The 21,497-nt window shown below is 35.4% G+C and overlaps 1 protein-coding gene across 1 annotated transcript; it reads right to left on the bottom strand.

Moving 5' to 3' along the window:
- Positions 1-334: 334 nt before the first annotated feature.
- On the bottom strand, positions 335-20,749 carry DUSP19 (dual specificity phosphatase 19). The gene is made up of 4 exons (XM_019661197.1): positions 20,294-20,749; positions 15,387-15,433; positions 10,883-11,035; positions 335-3,612 (listed from the first exon to the last, which is right to left on the bottom strand). Exons 1-4 carry the CDS (start codon positions 20,517-20,519, stop codon positions 3,373-3,375), a joined length of 666 nt encoding a protein of 221 aa, XP_019516742.1. The 5' UTR covers positions 20,520-20,749; the 3' UTR covers positions 335-3,372.
- Positions 20,750-21,497: the final 748 nt, after the last annotated feature.

Genomic DNA, 21,497 nt, shown 5'->3' with positions numbered 1-21,497 from the left:
GGCAATGTCTAAATAATCTCAATGCTGTCATGGTTAGAATATTTAATGTGAGAGTAATTCAGCATCTTCTCTTGACTTAAAATTCTAGGATGTTCCATTGAATTTTCAATGCCAAATTATTCACAGTAATGCCAATTATAAGACCTTACATTAGCTTTTCATTTCTTGAAATGCTGGAACCAACAAATCTCCATAGACCTGAAACAAATTTATACTGAAAAATGTATAATTTTGTGTCCTGTCAACAGATTCTTTAACCTAGAATTTGACAGCAAATCAGTGTTAAATCTTTTAAAACAAATAACCTCAAAGAAATAAAGGTATTAACAGGGGAAACAGTAAATTTTTTATTTTATTAAAGTACATTAATACCTAGAAACAATAAAGGGTACGTGACAAATATGGATACAAAACAAGTCAAGCTTCACTTGAAATAGAAAAGTTTATGTTATTTTTAAAGTATGTCAATGAAAACAAACTATAAATTTGTTAACTGTAAATTCCATTGAATGTATTGCAAGAATATAAAACTTTAAAATCTTCTGGTTTATATTCTTAAATAACTACAGGGTAACTAAGTATGTTCAGGATCCTTTGGGTAGAAAAATCAACTATTTTGAGTCACCTAGCAAAAACAAATAATTCATTGTGCTACATTTCTGTTATTTTGAAATGTATTGAAGCTTTCCTTCTAAAGGTGTCAATTTATTGAGTTAACTCACTGGGTGAGGTTATAAGGTCTGATTTCTACATTCAAGAATCTTTGGAGAAATTACCTTTGAGGAGGACATGCTATATACATTTGAACCATTTGAGTTACTAATAATCATGTGACAAGTCCTAGCGGTTTCTCCATCACTACTGGAATTATCGATGCAAATCGAAGTATGTTCCCTAGGTTACATAATACATATTCATACCATATGAACATGCTGTTCATACATGTCAATCAAGGTTCAACAGGGAAAAAAGGATGCAAAAATAAAACTACAATAATAATTTTAAATACTATATTTTCTCTAAAATCTTTGTCTTTGAGTTAAAATCATGGTCTAAATTTTGTCCAAAAGAATCTAAAACAAAAGATTTCTTCAGTTTTCCAAAAATTTAAAATATTTCTTGGTTTTCAATTCAAATTATATGTCATCACAAACCTATATTAAAGCATAAAATTAGCAAAACAGTTAAAAAATATTAATCTCAAATAAACTTTTATCACATATTTCAGTACCTTTGTTCTACTCATCTTTCTCAGGTTACTAGAAAGCCTCTATATTTCTTTTCAATGTTTAAAACTGAATGATATTTTCATTTCCTCTTCCCTTTAAAAAATCGTAGAAAAAAAAATCTATTTTAAAATAGAGGTAAAAACTCCTGAAATATTTTTCCCTCTCCCACAAAATAGACCTCTATTCGGTATGCACTTTTTTTTCATTTATATGCGATAAACAATCATAATGATAAAATTCCTTTTTATATATAACTAGGTATGACAGAGTGTCTTATATCTATGGGAAACACAATAAACATACTATATATATGACCCATCATTGCCTTACATAGTGCCCCTAATTTAAAAGGCTGAATTACATTCATTGATCTATTTTAGATACAGAAAACTACTATCATTTAAGATCAAACAAAATAGTTCCTCAAAGCACTTCTGTAGATGATACAGAAAATATGCGCTTGCACCATAATCAGATCACTAGAAGCAACAAGCATACAAACTACAGAGATAAGTACTATACTATACATTATGAACAAGTTCTATTCAAGGCTTCAAGTCACAACATTTAATAGCTGAAAACTAAACAGCAACTAACAAAAGAAAATGTATTTAAATAAATGTTTTCATGTAAATGGAAAAGGTTCACGCTGTAAACCCTCAGCAACAGAGACAACATTATACATCAGTCTCATACTTAAGATGATTCTGTTTGCCTTGGTTGGCTTCAAAGAGCTCCCTGTTGATTACATTTATGCTGCTTCTTAACAGAAGTAAAGTTCATAGCTTTGCCTGTGATGCAATCTTGTCAGGCTATAAGCTATCTCGAGACATAATCTGCACTTATCACTTCTACTTTTTGCTCTGACAGTATAAGAAAGCCTGCTTTCTCAAATGCACAGATGTGCTCAATGTGCGTGCACTTTCCAACTTACATGTGGGAATATGCTTGCTCTCTGTAGTATGTATTTAAAAAGAGCTCAGAATTTTCATAATAAAATCTAAATGGCAATGAAATTGTCTAAGTCATGAAAGGCTACTTGAAAGCTATTAAATAAATCCTATCTTAATTATTATAACTAATTTAAGTACATTTTATTTTGAATAAGTCAAAGACTACCTTTAAGCAAATTTATGATGTACAGAGTTCAGCCTTGCCAATATAGAGGCTTCATTTAAAAAAAAGAAACTATTCAAAGCCTCTGCCCAGAGATAAAATTGTAAATGATTTTAGGCTGTCTATGTATTTAAAATTTCTTACAGAACCATAACCATGCTTTTCTTAAAAATATGTTCTCTAGTAGAATACTGAACTAGAAAACAGATCATTGAACAAATCAAATCTGAAAAATGGTCTTTCAGTATAAACCATGGTCCAAGGAGGTCAAAAAATTATAACATGGGATACAAAAACAGAATGCTAGGGACCAAGGATAAAAAACACACAATGTAAGAGACTAGATCACCTCATTAAAGAAACCATAAACTCACAATAATGTAAGAGAGAAAAATCTATACAAAAACTTAAAAAACAAAAGCAGGGGATATAATTAAATTTTAAAAACTCAAAATCAAAAGTGGGTACATTTTCATAAAAGGACATAAAAATTTTGCAAATATTGTAGCCACTATATAACTATTGTGTAAACCTTCACATTTTGGTTACCTCTTTTGGAAGGTTTAGGGTATTGGTTTTTAATCTTAAATTATTTATAAAGAAATGTATCCCCCTCTGAAATAGTAAATCAAGTAGCATTTCAAGTTTTTTCCTTCATGGAAATAGCTGCTGGAATAGAAAAATACCAAAAGTCTTAATGAATTGATTTAATCTTTCCATGCTCTAACATAGGTTTTAAATTTAAACCTTTTCCTTCTACAGAAGTCAATTATTGGTGATACACTGCTATTTTCCCTTAGCAAATCAAAGAAGCATTTAATCACATATTATAATACCAAAGAATACATAATACAATTTTAAAAATTATTTATACACTAGCTCAGGACAATCAATTGACCTCCACTTCCACTTGAATAAAGCAAGAGAAAATGAAATTTTTTAGTAGTCTACTATCCAAAACAGGAGAAAGGTAGATATAGAGGACAACTCAGAAATTACAGTTGTCCATCATCTGCTAGAATGTAACTCATGAGCTGTTGTCCCCTTCTAATTCCTGTATTTTGTCACACTTATTGCTTTCTTTGCCCTCTTGATATGTATGAAGCTGTTCCATGAAGCCAGCATTTGGACATATGGAAGGCCTTGCATTTTTCACCAAAGAAAAAGCACTAGTAAATGAGATTTCTTCAGAATTCATCAGGAAGCCTATTACAATTGCAGCTGCCCTGGAAACTCCCGCATTACAATGAACAAGAACCACTCCATCCTGCAATAAAATGAAACAAAACTATTCATTATTCATTTATTTAAGAAAGGTTATTAAATTGATTGTACATTCTTATGCTATTTAAAATTATAAAATAAAAATATTCATTCTATCAATGTATTCAATTTATTCAATTATCAAAATACAATTTGTGTAAGGAAAGAATGGAAAAAACAATCAATCAATCAACCAATACCTCTTACCAACCCCCAGGATTGAAATGCTTTGATTGTGTAGTTAGAATTCTGAAAGAGTATCCTTTGTTAAACTGAAGTATTCTAGTAAAGCACACATAAAAATCTAATAACTTAGCCACATGTCTATAAATAAGAGAAGAGTCACAGGAAATATATGTGGAAACATGAAGAAAACTCTGATAATACACTAAACAGAAAGCCTGAGACATTCTCAGCATACATAATATTCCTATAAAGAAACTGGTGTCACTAGCTTGGAAATCTACATGTAAAATGATCAGCAAGGAAAAAATTTTCTACCCTTAGATATAATTTACGGTGGAAGGAAGTAACTTAAAAAATAGTTAAACTTATGAGCTAGTGAAAAGATGACACAAATAGCTCATGACAATGTGAAGTGGAAAAGGTAACTGACACCAGCATGAGGTCAATAAATGAAAAACCGTTTCAGGTAACTTGCAAATGATACTTTACAAGTGAAAAGGGACACAGGGCAAGACCAATGCTGATGGGGGTAATATTGCATTAATAATGAATGTGATAGATCTGATGGAACACCATTGATACAGGTTGGCTTATTTCAGGCTTTTAAAAAGTTAATGATCTAAATGAAAGGTAGTGAACTGTGAGCGCACCCTATAGAACTAGACATGTGAGTTACTTCATTTTCTGATTCTTTTGGTACAACACAAAAGAAAGACCGGAACAGGGGAAGGGGGAAAAAACAAAACTTACAACTAAAAACTACCCAAACCCTACATTAACAATACTATGTTTATGGCTTATTGGATTACTTTACTTCTGCCAGGCAGTTTTCCCAGATTCATAAATCTGTTGCAAAATTCCTTTCCTAGATCTGTTATAACAAATCTGCAAGTACATCTCATTTCAAGAAAGCCAAATGTTTCACAACACATTAGTTAATATTTTGAAAATCCTCATATCAAAAAGATAATTTAAATTGTTTTCTTATTTATTTGTTTTAAAGATTTTTATTGGGGAATTGGGGGATGGGAACAGCGCTGGGGAATTGGGGGAAGGGGAACAGACAAGTTGCTGTCCTTTTGTTCTTCAGTCTAGTTGTGGAGGACGTTGCTTCACTGGCCCAAGTTGGCACCATCATTGTGCTCTTCCCGGGCAAGGAAGATCTGTCGCCAGCTTCTGGACAGCGGCTCACAGCGGCTGCTGGCCACTCACACTGGCTACTGGCTACACACGGTAGGTAGCCCATGGCAACCCACTGCAGCAGGGGCTGCGGGCTGCAGCCTACACCGTCGCCGGCAACTCACAGCAACCCAGCTCCAGGTTGAGCTGTTGTTCAGCATCTTAGCTGTAGAGGGCAGTGTCACTAGCCCTCATATGTGGGATCCAAACCAGGGCCCTCTGGCATCCCAAGCCAGCTCTTAACTAACGCGCCACTTGGCCGGCCCTAAATTGTTTTCTTATATGTACATATTTCTGAGTCATTTCCAGATATAACTTTCTGTACAAGAAAAGTAAAACACAAATATTCACAATACATATATGAAACTTTTCTCACTTTGTACAATACTTCATTTTTATGAGACTGAAGATGTTTTAAAGTCATGTTACAGTAACTGATGAAAACTATTAGTGAACTTCTTTTAACTCAAAGCAAGTTAGATATTTCAAAGAAACTTAGAATCGTAAGCTTAATAATAGATACGCTTCACATAGATCAATGGAACAGAATAGAGAGCCCAGAAATAAGTCCATGCATATACAGACAGTTAGTCTATGACACTGGAAGCAGGAATTTACATTGGGGTAAAAACAGTCTATTCAATAAATGGTGCTGGGAAAATTGGACACATGCAAAAAAATGAAATTGGACCACCTCCTTACACCATATACAAGAACAAACTCAAAATGGATTAAAGACTTAAATGTATGACCTGAAACCATAAAACTCCTAGAAGAAAACATGGGGACTAAATTTGCAGACATTACCCTGAGCAATATTTTTACTGATACATCCCCGCGGGCAAGGGAAGTAAAAGAAAAAATTAACATATGGGACTACATCAAACTTAAAAGTTTTTTCACAACAAAGGAAACCATCAATAAATCAAAAAGGAAGCCTACTGAATGGGAGAAGATATTTGTCAATGAGATATCTAATAAGGGGTTAATATCCAAAATTTATAAAACACTCATGCAACTCAACACCAAAAAAACAAACAACCTAATTAAAAAATGGGCAGAGGATATGAAGAGACATTTCTCTAAAGAGGACATACAGATGGTCAACAGGCATATGGAAAAATGCTCAACCTCACTAATCATTAGAGAAATGCAAATAAAAACACAATGAGATACCACTTCACCCCAGTATGAATGGCTATCATCAATAAATCAACAAACAATAAGTGCTGGCGAGGTTGTGGGGAAAAGGGAACCCTGGTGCACTGTTGGTGGGATTACAGATTGGCGCAGCCACTATGGAAATCAGTATGGAGGTATCTCAAAAAACTGGAAATGGAACTACCTTACGACCCAGCAATTCCATTCTTAGGTATTTATCCAGAAAAACCCAAGACACTAATTCGAAAAAACATATGCACCCCTATGTTCATTATGGCGCTATTTACAATAGCCAAGACTTGGAAACAACCAAAATGCTCATCGGTAGACAACTGGATTAAGAAACTGTGATATAGATATAGATACTCATCTATAAAGAAGATGGAAATCGTACCATTTGCAACAATATGGATTGATCTAGAGAACATTATGCTAAGTGAAATAAGTCAGCCAGAGAAAGACAAATACCATATGATCTCACTTATATGTGGAATCTAAAGAACTGAATAAATGAGAAATGTAAACAGAAATTGTCTCAGAGACACAGAGGAAAAACTGATGGTTGCTAGTTGGGAGGAGGTGGGGATGAAGGAGAAGAGGAAGGGATGAGACAATATAAATTGATAACTACAATATGGCCTCAGGGATAGAAAGGACAGTCTGGGGAATTTAATCAATAATGTTGTAAACATTTTTTAGGGGATCAGATGAACTCATGTCTTATTAGGGAGACCACTTCATAGTCAGTGTAGACTATGTATATAGTCTACAACTGACCGCACTGTATATCTGAAGCTCATATTGAATAATATTATATGTCAACTATTAACTATATATACATATAGTCACAGGATGTGGAGTAGAGTGTGGGAATGGAGTCAATGGAATTGTAATAGATATGTATGATCTCAGGGGTGGGGAGGCAATGGATGCGGGGAAGGGGGTTGTCAGTTTGTGAGGGGTGAGAAGGATAACTATTGCATTGTTTTGTGCACCTGAAACTAATAGTAGTAAAAAATTAAAATTAAAATAAAAAAAGAAAAGATTGAAGGACAATAGCTGACTTGGAGCTGATTGGTCCTGGAAAAACACAATGTTCCCCTTCCTCAATTCCCCAACACTGTTCCCTTCCCCAATTCCACAATAAAATCTTAAAAAAAAAAAAAAAAGATATGCTTCAATGTTATTTTTAATATTTTCTGACTACATACTAGTCAACTTTATTTTATGATCCATACCTATGCCTCTCAAAATGAAACTAGCTTTATTTTCAGTTTTATACACTATGCATCCAGTTTTAGCTAAGGTTTCATAATGTTAGCATTTTCTTCTTTCTTACATCCTTTCTATAACAACTACCTCTTTATTGGTTTCTGTAGCTTTTGAATTTACCTATTTTCTTTTATTATTCCTTGGGTATCATACTGTCCTTGCAAGTATTTCTAGAAAATATTGGCTTTATAGCCCCTTTCCAGAACTCAAAATAGTGACAATTAAATAATTTATAAAGCAGGTTTTTTTTCTTTTGCACTTGCTATTATCCTCTGCTTGGAAGGCCTTTGCTCCTCCTCTTTTTGGTCCAGCTAACTCTGGCTTCTGCTCCAAGAAGCCTGCCTCCCTCTGAGTGAGATGAGGGCTAGGGACTATCTCAGCCATCTTTGTATGCCTAGAACATAGTACAATTTTTGGCACATAGTAGATATTCCATAAATGTTTGCTAATCAACTAATTAATTTTGTTCTGCATTTCTGAGAAGAAAGCATTCTCTTAAAAATTCAAATCACCATTTTGCTACGGACAGATAGTAATTAGGTTACAGTATTTCCATTTTACCAAGCTTTCTTTGTTCTTGTATTGTTAGTAATAGCTTCTGAACTAGATTGCAAGCTCCTTGAGGGCAGCAATATGTATCCCTCATATCTTCTCAGAATAAGTAATTAATATTTGGTGAAAGATTAACTGAGCCAAGTTTGGGTCTTTTGTAACTGAGTCTTTGAATATGTAGAAAACATATCAAAAGGCTAACAGTGGTTATGTCTAAATTTTGGAAGTAGGATGATCTTAATTTTTACTTATCTGTATTTTCCTATTTTTCTATAATCATATGGATTACATACATCATGTTTTTAAAATCACATCTTACAAATAATACAGTAAACATGGAATATCAAATACACATTTTCACACTAACAAACAAAACCTTCCACACATATAAAAGGGGCCAAGGAAATTTTCCAAAGAGAACTCTTGAGGCTACAATGGTTACCTTACTACTTCCCTCTCATGTGTATTTCTGTCCTTTTGGGCATAAACCTGACAAATAATGCATGAGGCAGAGATACAGGAAGGACAGAGAAACGATCAGGGTTTTATAAGTACAGAGAGGGAAATGAAGAAAGACATGAGAAAATAGAAGACACTCCATTTGGCAACAATATGTAAATAGATAAAACCAACAACCTAGGGCCAAAAAGGTAGTTTTGAAATACACAATTCATTGAGTAATCAGTTTAATAATACTTGCATATATATATACACAATAGACAAAGTCATAAAGAGATCTTGTCTAGAAAAAAAATGAAGACAATTCAAGAATTCTATTGCTAATTAAAAAAAAAGAATTCTATTGCTAAAACCAAATATGCATGTATTAATCTAAACAATAACGAGTTTTCAGGGCAAGGAAATACTGGCTGAGATTAGGATCCCAGTATTAAACCCAAGGCTTGAGAAATTAGAATGTATTATGGAATTCTCATACATTTTGCAGCAGGAATGTGTTATGCACCGCCTCAGACACTTTGGTGCTATCATCTCATGGACCCTAAGCTTGTTCCATCACAGCCGACACCTCTGTGGCCAACTACTTCTCTTAAGCCCATTGAGGTCTGCTTGCCCAAAAAGGCCCCTTTCCCAGTGGCAGTCTGCACAGACAGGTACAATCTGAGTTCTTTATACCCTTGCTGCTTCTGAACTTGGATGAAAAGTCACAAGGTGGGGCACAGGGTTTGGCTTCAAGGTGGCTGCTAAAGAAGTCAAGCTGTAACCTGGAATTGTGGGCTTGGTTACCTCCCCATGGGTAAACTTTGACCAATGGAAATAGGAGTTGACAGAGAGTCAGGCAAATCAATTCTCTCCTCCCTCCTTCCAAAGTCTGAATTGAGGTGGAGTTCCTTTGTACTCCCTGCCCAGAGATATCTTTGCGGGGGGGGGGGGGGGGGGGGGGGGTTTAGAGCAGGTGTGCCTGGAGCACACAGCTGTCACTGTCAGCTCACTGTGAAGTTGTGCTCAGCAGGGTTAAACACATCATTTACACTGCTTTTCATCCTTCCCTGAATCACTTCCCTTCCATCTCACTCTCACTGCCTAGGTAGGGGCTGCAGCTCTCAAAGGAAGCATCAGCTCTTAATCCTTGTCTCAGGTTCTGTTTTTCAGGAAAACCAAGCGAAGGACTATTTTAATTAACTATTTACTCTCCCCACTTTTTATTTGCAACAAATCAATATCTTCGAATATGAATATGAATGATGTCTATATTTTTCCTTTACCATCTAAGGCATATTCTACATCTCCTTAGAGAAGCAGCTAATACAGAAACATTATCATTTTTATTTTTAACAATAATTACTGGCACCCTGGAATGTTACAATCTAAAGCCCATCAAATTTTTCACAAGAGAACAGAGTGGCCAATATTAGGATTTGAATTAGAAAACCTTTTCCTTTTCTTTCATCCAAATATCTGTTATTAAATAAAGTTGAAATGTAGGGTTGAATAGCTTTATATTTTCCAGGTAATCCAGAGAAGGCACTTAGAACAGCACATATGGCACTCGATAAATATTACTGAATGAAAGAAGGAAGGGAGAGGGAGGGAGAAAGGGAAGAAGAAAAGATAGAAAGGAGGTAATTAGACAGAGTTCAATTAAACTGGATTCTAATGTTAACTGTCATTAACTGTTAGGTGTTCCAAGAGAGTTAACTTTGCTCTCTAAGTGATTCTATAGTCCCATCTGTTTACCTCACATTAATTTTGTAAGAAGTGTATACTGAATAAAAATGATGTCATTTCAAAGTATAATTATTGGTAACGGCAAACCTAGAAACCATGATGTTGAAATCCAATATCAACATCAAAGTATATATTGTCTGATGGTCTTCCAAAGTCAGAGAACCAATAGACAGCTTCTGTTCAGCATTTTCATACTATCTCAGTAAAGCAACACACATTTAGTCCTTAGAGCACCCTAAAATTCTATTGTTAAAAATGCAGATTCACAATCCCTACCTCAGTCATGAAAATGAATGCATATTAATCTTCATAAATAACTAACAGAACTAGAGCAGCTTTTATCCCATAGTCCACCTGATTATCTTGTAAACTGGTCAGAGGGCAGGTAGTTATAAAATATCAAAGGAAATCTAAGTACATACGAAGGACAGACAATTAAGTTCATGAACTTTCCACCGTGTGCTTACACAGGAAAATTCAGTAAGCGGAGAACTTTATCTCCTGACATTTTTCAGGAAGACTTAGGAAGATGGGAAATTAATCTTAAAAATAAATACATCATTGAAAAAAATGCAATTAGAGAACGAAATAGCTGTAGGAATTAATGAAACATTGTTGGAAGGGAAATTTCATAAAGGTTCTCTACATATTCGTTACAAAAAGAATAAAGATGGGATAATAAACCCATATTTTAAATTTTCTGCTTTTGAAGAACTATGGATCAAAACAAAACTTACCTTCAGTTTTGCTTGTTCAATAAATTCAAAACATTCTGGAAAATAAGACAGGATATTGGTTTCAGGCAAATCCAGTATAGAAATGCTCTTGTATATGAAGTCACTAAGGAAAGCATTTTCAACTCCATATGCAACATTGAGAATATGAGTCACCTTAAAGAGAAAGAAAAAAAGATAATTTTTAAAAATTCCCATGAATTAGATTAATTAAAGAGACTGGGTGTTGAGATCTGTAACAAGAATAAACCAGTTAAGCATGACTCACTTGACTAATACTTCCTCCAGAAAGCCTTCTCTGACTGCCTCATCCCTCACCAGAAGTGCTATTTCTATACACTCCCAGCGCACCTTCTTTGCCCTTTTATAGCCATTATCACTTAGAGATTGTATCCTTCACCATACTATTATAGAAACTCCATGAAGGTAGGGACCATGTTTAGCTTACTTACTATCATAAATAAGCATTGTGAGTGAGCAGTGACCTTAGCACAGAAATTACTTAAAATATTTGTTGAATAAATCAATGAATGTCTGTGTAAAAAATTAAATAAGAGAGGGCCAGCCAAGTGGCTCAGTTGGTTAAGAGCTCACTCAAGAGTGCGAGCTCTTGAACAACAGCTCAACCTGGAGCTGAGTTGCTGTGAGTCGCCGGCGACCGAGTAGGCTGCAACCCCTGCTGCAGCGGGCTGCCATGGGCTATCATGTGTAGCCAGCAGTCAGCATGAGCGGCCGTCCAGAAGCCAGCGATTGATCTGCCTTGCCCGGGAAGAGCGCAATGATGGTGCCAACTTGGGCCAGTGAAGCAACATCCTCCACAACTAGACTGAAGAACAAAAGGACAGCAACTTGTCTGTTCCCCTTCCCCAATTCCCCAGCGCTGTTCCCATCCCCCAATTCCCCAATTAAAAAAAAGAAATCTCTAAAAAAAAAGAGTGCAAGCTCTGAGCAACAGGGTCGCCGGTTCGATTCCTGGCCCAAGCTGAGCTGCCGCTGAGCTGCCAACAGGTGGCAGGATGGCTCAGCTAAAAAAAAAAAAACTTAAGTAAGAAAGTGCATCAGTAGCACAAACTTCCCTTTCAATAATTATTTCCCAATTTTCCTTCATATTCTTCGTAAGTACAATGGCTCCCAAGTGTGGCTGCACATTAGAATCACCTGGTGAGCTTTAAAAAATATTAATGCCCAGGGCCTCAAACCCCGAGGTTCTGATGAATTAGTCTTGTTGAAAGGTGGGATGGTCATGAAGGGTTTGCTTTCAAATGGTACACATAAGCATCCTCTTACTCCATGGATGCATATGAGCCCCTTTCCTAGATCCACCAGGCATATGGAAGGTGCCATGGAAAGTCCAGTAAGATAGGATAAGTGGACGAGAAAAATGAGTCAGTGCTTCTTGTTATGACATGCTTTTGATGTTTGCCTGATCTCGGTATTTTCATGTATTTCACACATATTTTAGAGTACTTGCCCAGCCCTGCTGTTCCTGCCCCAACTACCCACCCAGGTTATGTCTCTGGCAGCTCCTCACTCCTCCCTCCAGCACAGTTGACTGTGTTCGGGTCGATACCTGACAAGCTAGGCTGATCGTTATTTTTAGAAATTTAAAAAATAGGTGTAAAAGGCAGCTTGAAATGATGACAAACCTGAGAGCTTTAAGACAGCCCTTTTCTATTACTTTCTCAGAGAAGCTGAAAAATTCCTGCGCCCAACTGAGAAGAATAGAGTAAATGTGCAGAGAGGGACCATGACGCCAGTGGGAGAGAGAGGCTCTCTTGACTGGCCTTCTGTTCTGTGGCCACTCTCTACCCTGGGGTTCCAGAGATCCCCCCAAATCATCATACACATTCTTTTTCCTTGCTCAGGTTTCTGTGGTTCACAACCAAAAGAATATTGGTTAAGGCAGTCAGGGAGCTGGGCCTCATGAATTGAGAGCCATAGGCCATTTACTAACTTAACTGCCCTGAGGGAGAAAGACAACAGAAAAAAATCTCAAATATCTACTCCAGAGACAATCTTAAATAGAGACCAGGTGGGAGAGGCTAGAAAAAAGGAAGGACAATTTTAGAAGATAAAGTCTGAAAAGTCTTTCTGCTTTCCCCAGTCAAGTCTTACCTATACCGAATCATCCTCTCACTCTCATTATACTACTGGCTAGGATTATATGATTCTGGCCTTAATTACATAACACCTTCCAGTGTTTCATAATATTGATGTGTTTGCCTTGTCTTTAGAACTATATTCCACATTCCCAAAAGACCAGGAATGAGGTCTGACCACTTCCAGAATTTATATATATCATTATAGATAGCATATATATATATTATATATATCATTACCTACAGATCTTCCCTATACATCACAGGATTATGGAGAAGACCAAATGAGAATGTTGGGAAAACCTGTTGAGAGGTAAAAGTGCATTACAAATATTGTGGATTATTAAACTACCCAATGCCTGGGTAGTTTAGCTGTTTGGAAATGCAATTTATATGTGTTTGAATAGCCTTCATTGCAAAGAATTGACTAAGTCACAGGTGGTGATGGTGATAGGGACCCAGCCTAAAATCCTTCTAGTAATCAAGCATACTTCCAAAATGCAGTTACAGACTTCATAACAATGGTTGCTTTTGGGATGCCCTTTACAATAGGGACAATAAGAATAACCCCTTTATTGAGTAGTTAGTATGTGGTAGGCATACGGTTTATCTCACTTAATCCTTATATTTAGGCATTATTATTTCCAATTTTAATAAAATTTTATTTTTTTGCACTGATTCAAAAATCAAAATATTATAAAAAGAAACATTAACAAGTCTCGCTCTCACCCTGTCCCTATCCACTCCATTATCTCCCACCTTTATGATAACCACCATTGTTGGTTTCTTGTATATTCTTTTAGACTATCTTTATGCAAATATTTTACTTACTCCCTTTCATACACAAAGGCGTAACACCTTGGGGTTCCCCCCATTTAAATACATCCTGGAGATCTTTTCATATTAGTCATTAGAGACCCTTTTATGTGTTTTTCATAGTTCTATACTATTCTACGATGTGGGTGGCCTATTGTCAATGTAACCAATCCCCTAGTGACGGACACATGGTTTGTTTCCAATAATTTGCTATAATAAACAATGCTGCAATAAATAACCTGGAACATTTTATGTTATTCTCAGTTTTCTCTCCTCCATAGTGCTTTATGTGGCATGCACCAGGCCCTCTAGTACCTTATTAACAAAGCAACCATTATTACCATATCTAAACATTAAAATGAAATTCCCACATAAATTTCTGAAATGACCCTCCACAACAGAGTTTCTCCTAATTACAGCATTTTTCTTGAATTCTAGGGTATCCCTTTGAAATATGACATGTATTTAAATCAATAATTTTGTTTTGCAGCATCCTTAAATTTTTCTAGAAACCCTCTATTCAGCTGCTCAGTTTACCTTTGCTTCTCCCAGGCATTATACTCCCAGGTCATGAGACAGAAGGACCTTTTAAACAGTTACTTGGTTCACATCACCAAGATGAAATGGAATTTGAACTAGGGTATCATAAGAAAGGATACATAATAACAATATTTGACAAAGAACAAATTTATCAGCTATTTTTCATTTTTATCTTGTGAAATGCTAATTTATTAGTGTAAGATGTTAAACCTTGTTCTACTTATGTTAAAATATTGATCTAAGAGGGTTCCTGTTAAGAGATATAGTAATTCTCATATCTTTATGCAATTCCAGGCCATTATCTGTTATTGTCAGGCAGGAATTATTATAACAAAACAAGGAGAGTCCAGCTTAAACACAGGTAAGTTGACAAGTAAACATATCAAATTAGTTGGTGAATTGGTTAGTAGTTATTTCCTTGGAGAAATTAATTGCAAGTGTTTATCACATAAAATTTTTAGCCTCAGTTTGATCAAAATTTTTTTTTTCTCGGAGATGTGGGCAGCAAAGATAAGTAGGATAAGGTTTCTATTTATCTATTTTCCAGAAGTTTGCTGAATAATAGAGAAGGGGAAAACATGTTCACTGAGGGTAATAATAAAAATAAAATGTAAAATATAATAAAATAAAATTTCAAAATTACTATTGAAATTAGTAATAAAGCACATGAGTTGTATGGCAGAGGGTGGGAGGAAATGGCATCGGGGAAGACAAGGTATATGAGTTGGGTCAAAGCCTGGGTATGTCTTGGGAAAGAAGAAGGGGAAAATCAATCCCACACAGAGGAACTACATAAGCAAAAGCAAGATGTGCCTCAAAAATCAGTTTCATAGGATATGTGAAGGGAGATAAGGAGAATATAAAACTGGAAAAATGGATTACAAATGCAAGTATTTGAATTAGGTGCAATTACTTTTGCAACTTTTTAAAAATAATAGCCAAAAATGTTACCAATTAAACTCTGACATGGACCGATACAGTTTTTCCTAAATACATTTAACAATTAAAATACTTCCTATACATGGTGCCAAACCTGAAACATTTCCTTTTACCTTGTGCTTTTTCAGTGTATCCAGATCATGAGCAGCATCTTGTGACCCTATAAGAAATAAATCATATCACCTTGAACATAAAAGTAATCATCCTGACTTTTTATCCAATTTTTGCAACAGTTCTGTTAGTTATTCAATTCTTTTTAAAAATACAGCTTGGGAGGACCTCAGTCCAACTTTCTGAAAGACAACTTGGAAATATTCATTAAAAAATATTAATCTTGTATATACTCTTGGGATCTGAAATCCCACGTCTAGGAATCTGTCCTGAAAGTTCAGGATGTTACAAAGACCAGCTAGTAGTGTTTGTAATAACACAAAAATAAAACAAAAAAACAACCCAATAACAGGTTGTTTTTTAATCTTGTTTTAAAAAAAGCCCAATAGTAGAGGGTGGGTTAAGCACAAGATGGTCCAACTATGTAGTGACATACATACAGACATTAGAAGTGATGTGTAGAATATTTATGTCATGGCATATATCCCAATATATTAGGTGGTAAAAGCACGATACAAAATACCATCATACATTTTTGTAAAACAAAAAAAAGTGTATGCTTAAAATGGACAGGAAGTATATAGAACACAGTGTTAACAGTGGGATTATTGGTGATTTTTTTCTTCTTTATGCTTATTTGTATTTTTTACAATAAAAATCTATTTTTTTGCAATTAAAAAAATGGTATTTAAAAAAACATACCCACAAAATAACCTTAGTACTGGCTCGTTTGGGAAGACCGGGTAGCTTAAAGCAAACAGTGTTGGCCTATAGAATTCCACCCACATTCCGTGTACCTAGAGCTGTGCTCTTTTACAGTTTCTTCCTGTCAAAATTGGCTTTCCAGATTTCTCACACTTGGAAAATGACTCTAGTTAATAGGCACATTCTTACAGGAGGTTAACTAAGTAAAATAAAGTGAATTACACAATTGAAAAAACAAGGCAGTGATTATTTAAAGATTTCTAATATTTTAGTTTTCTGAATTAGGTTCCATTTCCATAAACAATGATTTTCTTACCTTACCTTTCTGGGAAATCTGCCAGCTTCTGAGGCATGATTTTAGATAGCTGAAAAAGCCAGCAAATGTGCTGGTTGGTCAGTATTCTCCTGGTAATACAAAGCTCACAGGCTTCTTACTGAGCCTACATGCAATTGTATTCTACTTTAAAAGTTAGCCTATCAAAATACTAACAACTGGTAAAGCTGGATGGTGGATACACAATTGTCTGTTATAGTATTGTCTGTAATTTTCTATACATTTGAAATACTTCATAATTTAAAAAATTTTCTCAGTTTTCTATCAGAAGTCCTAACCATCTCCAGGGATGAAAAAACAGGATCAAATAAATTAATTGAAATTTGGTCATTTAATATGCATGGTATTTTACAATAATAATTGTACTATACCTAGTTTTTAAAATAAAAAAATAATAAGCAACATGCATGAATGAAATTCTTTCCTATTTTTACCCTAGGTTGTCATCATTATATTTATCAAAGCTGGGTATTTTGATCATTTCCATTAAACACACACAAACACATGTGCACACCAAACCGTACAACAGGTCAATTATGTTTTGGAGTTGGCTGCCATATTTTAAAAGTGACTTCCAAATATGATTATATTTAGACAAATTCAGTATTCTTGAGACCAAAAAAAATGCAACCTCTATGCTCTGCCGTTTCAAACAATAAGAAAATTATATGAGTGTTACCAGGCTTAACAATTTTAGTCAACACAAATGAACTTCAGGTAATCAGCTGTGCGTTTCATCTGGGTAGTATTCGGTTTAAGTTAATGCTCTCTAAATTCTAGCTATAAACATCAGTTTTTCTCCAATTTTAAGTGGTTGTTTGAGTTGCAGTCTTGTGATAAACTTTTATTGGAAAAACACTTAAATCATACATATGGCATGTTATTTAAAACCTTTATTTTGAAAAAGTTATCCTTTACAAACTATCTTAAGATTAAAAACAAATATCAATTTTAAGAATTCGATAATTTTAACAGTGGCTACGTGAGCCTGTGTTAAAATTCACAGAAGTGAATACCAAGTCAATTTTACTGTGACAATTTTTAAAATAATAAAAAAGTTAATGAATAGGAATACAACTAAACAAAGAGGTCTAATAATAATAACTTACAGTTATATTGTACATTGACACAAAATCACTAACATTCATTATCTTGGCCAAGTTTTATTACAGAAATATTACACATAACTGAATCAGAAAGAATATATATTATACACTGTTGGAGTTGAGACTTCTAATAATTTCAATGTTTTGCAATCATAATATATGTATCATAAAAAACAGGCTATGTAAGACCTCCAGAATCCTGTTTCTATTTTTTAAGAGAACTTTTTATGAAAATACCAAATATAATATAAATTCTGATGTAGCATATATTAATTTACAAATTGCTATTTTCATCATCACAAAAACAAACCAAAAAAAATTATATTACTGAAAGGGAAATAAATGATATTCCAAAGATAAATGTTTTATTTGAGAAAATTGGTCAGCGTGAACATTCATAAATGGATAGAAATCGTATAAATTAATATGAGAATAAGGTAACAATATTTGTGAAAGAATTTTACAAAATAAGGAGCTATGAAAATTTAATGTATTATCTGACCCCCAAGAATATTGGGCTTCCTAGATCTCAGATATTCTCTATAACCTCATAAAGGATCCCAAGCTTTTCACCTAGAATTGAAGATCTCAAAATGTCACCAATTGGGATGGCATAGTAGAATGGATATGACAAATAATGAGTGCACCTTTTAACTACCCAAGAGAAGTGGAATTTTCTACTTTTCTAAATGACGTTGGGTTGATCCAAAAATCCTAGTGACTTTTTTTCTTAAAATATAATTCGCAAAACCTAGAACAAAAATGTCCACTAAGATCTTTTATCAGCCTGTTAGATAGTTCAAAGTTTTATGTAAAACTTTTAAATGGCAGAAGTGTGTTTGAATTTATGACCTAACTGAAAAAGACACATTATATTTTAGTAGTGCTCAATTTTCCTTATTCCCCACCAAAAACAAAAGTTAATTGCCATGTAGTGCTGGGCTGGAGTTGTGTTGCTTTGAAGAGGTGAAGGAAGCTCTGAGAAGCAACTTAGAAACAACCCCATGTCCAGAAAGAAACCTAGTCTGGTCAGAAACAACCCCTGCATCATTCATGTGGAAGAACTGTAGACGTAATCATCTATGGGTCCCTCAGGAATAAGGCATTTGTAACTAGGCAGAAAAAGGGCCATCTACCTCTCAGAAAAAAAAGAGGTTTTGCCTGATGAAAATATCCCATTTCCTGGTCCAGAAAGGGGACCAAATAAGGAATAGTTTCACCAGCCCCTTCCAGAACCCTCCCAGGATCTTGGGAAGGGTTTCGTGCCAATCTGAGAACACTACCTCGATCAGTTCACTTTGGATAAGTCTAAATAAAAAAAATAATAAGCAAATTTTAAAACTCTACAATAATTTAAAACAATTATTACGACCATGGAAGCCAAATAATTGAAAAATGTGCCCAGACATATTTTCTCCTAGAAATGGTGTGCAAATCCTGGGTGAACCTTCCAGACTAGCTAGATGACCCACTTAATTTTCATTGGGCTGCAGAAACTAGTTGAGATACTGTTTGGTGAATTTAGAGATAGCTCATGTAACAGCTCATCTAATATACAGTACAATAACAACTCATATGTATACTGCAACTGATTTGTTTCCAAAACCTTTCACAACCTCAGAACAACCCTAAGAGATAAGCAGGTACTATTACCTCAGCTTTACAGATAGCTTTCTGGAGGACCAGAGAGGATAAATGACTTGCACTAGCTCATCTAGTAAGTTAGAGTCAGAGAAGGGCTGAAAACCTAGACTCCCTGAGGCAGTCTATTTATCGATGGAGAACAGGAGTCAATCAGACTTGAGCTTGCTGCCCAGTTGTTACCCACTAGGTGTGTTACCTTGTGGACGTTTTAAATCCAGGTCCCATCTGTCAAGTGAAGCTGATAATCCCTACTTCACAGAGTTTTTAAAGTGAGATGTTGTGTGAACACCACGTAGTACCTGGCTATTTCTGACTCACAGTTCAGTATTCTTTTTACTCAAGAATGGCTTGGCTGCATAAATAGCGACAAATCATTAATCTTTCCAAGTCTTAATTTCTCTATTCATAAATGAAATATAATTGAAACCTACTTGAAAACATTGTTGACTTTTTTTTTTTTTAAAGAATACCATACCATATTCCTGGCAAGCTAACAAGTTTGTACTTTCATAACTGTGCTGTGGTTCTCTTTGTGGACTACGTTTTGTATCGAAAAATCAGTATTTTCCATAATACAAAAAGTTGTAAAACCATCAGACTCATAGCTATAAAATAAAAGCCCCCCCTATTCCTTAACACTCTGTAAACAGCCACTATGCACAGATGTGGCCAGAGGAGGCATGCATCACATGTGGTTTGTAACAGCAGAGCAGGCAACCAAGCACTTGACTATTTCTAGTATTAACTTTTCTAGAATTTTAACACTTGTCACTTGTAGTTTTGCCTAATAAAAGCATTCTTTAAATTGGATTTTTAAAAAGCTATGTATCCTTTTATAATCCAAGCAAACACAACATCAGTGTGTTATTTTCCAGAGAAGTTAGAAAAACACGAAGCTTTTCTAAAATTCAAATACCAGGTGCTATGTGCTACTAGAATCTATTTCTTATATTGCGGGAGCAGGAACATTTCTAGCTAGCTCATGGAAGTTCCATATCCAAAACAGGAAACCTATCAACTTTTCGGCAGGATAGCTGATAGTACAAACTATTACATATTAAGGGAAATAATGAGAAAGTAACATGATTAAAATGACTCAATGACAAATCGACATACTCACCCAGGAGTAACCATGGCTTAATAACGCCAACTTGCAGGTCCAAGCTAAGGTCCTGCACATAACCACAACCACCCCCACTGCTCGGCTCTACTTCTTCCACAACATGAATTCTGGCATCTTTCCACGTTTCTATAATTTTCTTTCCAGTTAGCGTTGTCACCCTGGTGCATTGCTTCCTGAGATTATTCCGGGAGAATGCTTTAATTTCCTGGTTAAGGGAGTGCATCACATGAGCAGTGACTAAGTACAAATACAAGCAAATCCAGCCAGCACATAAAAGGGCCGAACTGCTTGTCCCTAGATGCTCAGATAACAAATGCAGCCTCAGGGGTGCACTGCCCTCCAGGTGACAGTCACAGCAACACTCCGGAGACAGAAACTTGCAGCTCTGTTCTTCTCAGCTCGGCAAATGTAAGGCGAAGTTTGATTGGCCATTGAGAAACGGATACGGATTTGATGTCCTTTCTTCTTCCGGACTACGGAAAAGCTGCGCTTTCCCTATAGGTTCAGCGGATGCACAGGGAGGTTGTCTTACTGTTGCTGTTTAAATCTAGCTTTATTATTCACACAGAATAGTAAAATATAGAACCTATGTGGAGAGAGGGGTAGTATTTCCTAGCTTTTAGAAGCAGTGATTCTCTACGTTCGATTGGTGTCACTTGTAGTGACCGCGAGCCTTCTCTGCTGAGCTGGGCATGCGCCTGCTTTAGTTGAGACCGAGGAGTCACGATGCAAACACTTCGCAGAACCTGTTCTTCCCTCCTGCCTTTAGGAAATCCAGTGGGGGGGGTGGGGGGGTGTTACGACAGGCGTTAAAAGTTATTTCTCGCTTCCTTTGCCCTTCACACTTTCTTTCTGCTGCTATTGCCCAGAGGAATATTTACTAGATAAAAACTGTTTTGTGTATTTGTCAGGTAACAACTTAAAATAAAATCTGCAAAGACGCTTTTCTTCTTTTAGAATTGTTAAATTATGTTTCTGTATGCGAATTAACAAGAGCTTAAAGCATTTTCTGACTTCCCTCCTACATTTTCACCATCAGTAAAAGCAGGCTTTTATGCAGTAAATGCGTGTATAAGAAGCATTGCAGCAAGTCCTTACACACAGTTTCATTAAATCAAATATGCAAACATCCAAACTTAAAAAACAGACTAATTATAGAATGATGATTCTAATTACAAAAAGATGATTTCTTCAGCAAAAG

This window comes from Hipposideros armiger, unplaced genomic scaffold (assembly GCF_001890085.2).
Source record: "Hipposideros armiger isolate ML-2016 unplaced genomic scaffold, ASM189008v1 scaffold_338, whole genome shotgun sequence".
NCBI classification, from domain to species: domain Eukaryota; kingdom Metazoa; phylum Chordata; class Mammalia; order Chiroptera; family Hipposideridae; genus Hipposideros; species Hipposideros armiger.
Note: the sequence above shows the minus strand (reverse complement) of the source record. Positions and strands in the feature narration are given on the sequence as shown.

Coding starts and splice junctions, on each gene's coding strand:
- DUSP19 (XM_019661197.1), bottom strand. CDS start 20,519: ATGCACTCCCTTAACCAGGAAATTAAAGCATTCTCCCGGAATAATCTC. Junction 15,434..20,293: donor TAAGCCATGGTTACTCCTGG/GTGAGTATGTCG, acceptor TATTTCTTATAG/GGTCACAAGATGCTGCTCAT. Junction 11,036..15,386: donor ATACACTGAAAAAGCACAAG/GTAAAAGGAAAT, acceptor TTTCTCTTTAAG/GTGACTCATATTCTCAATGT.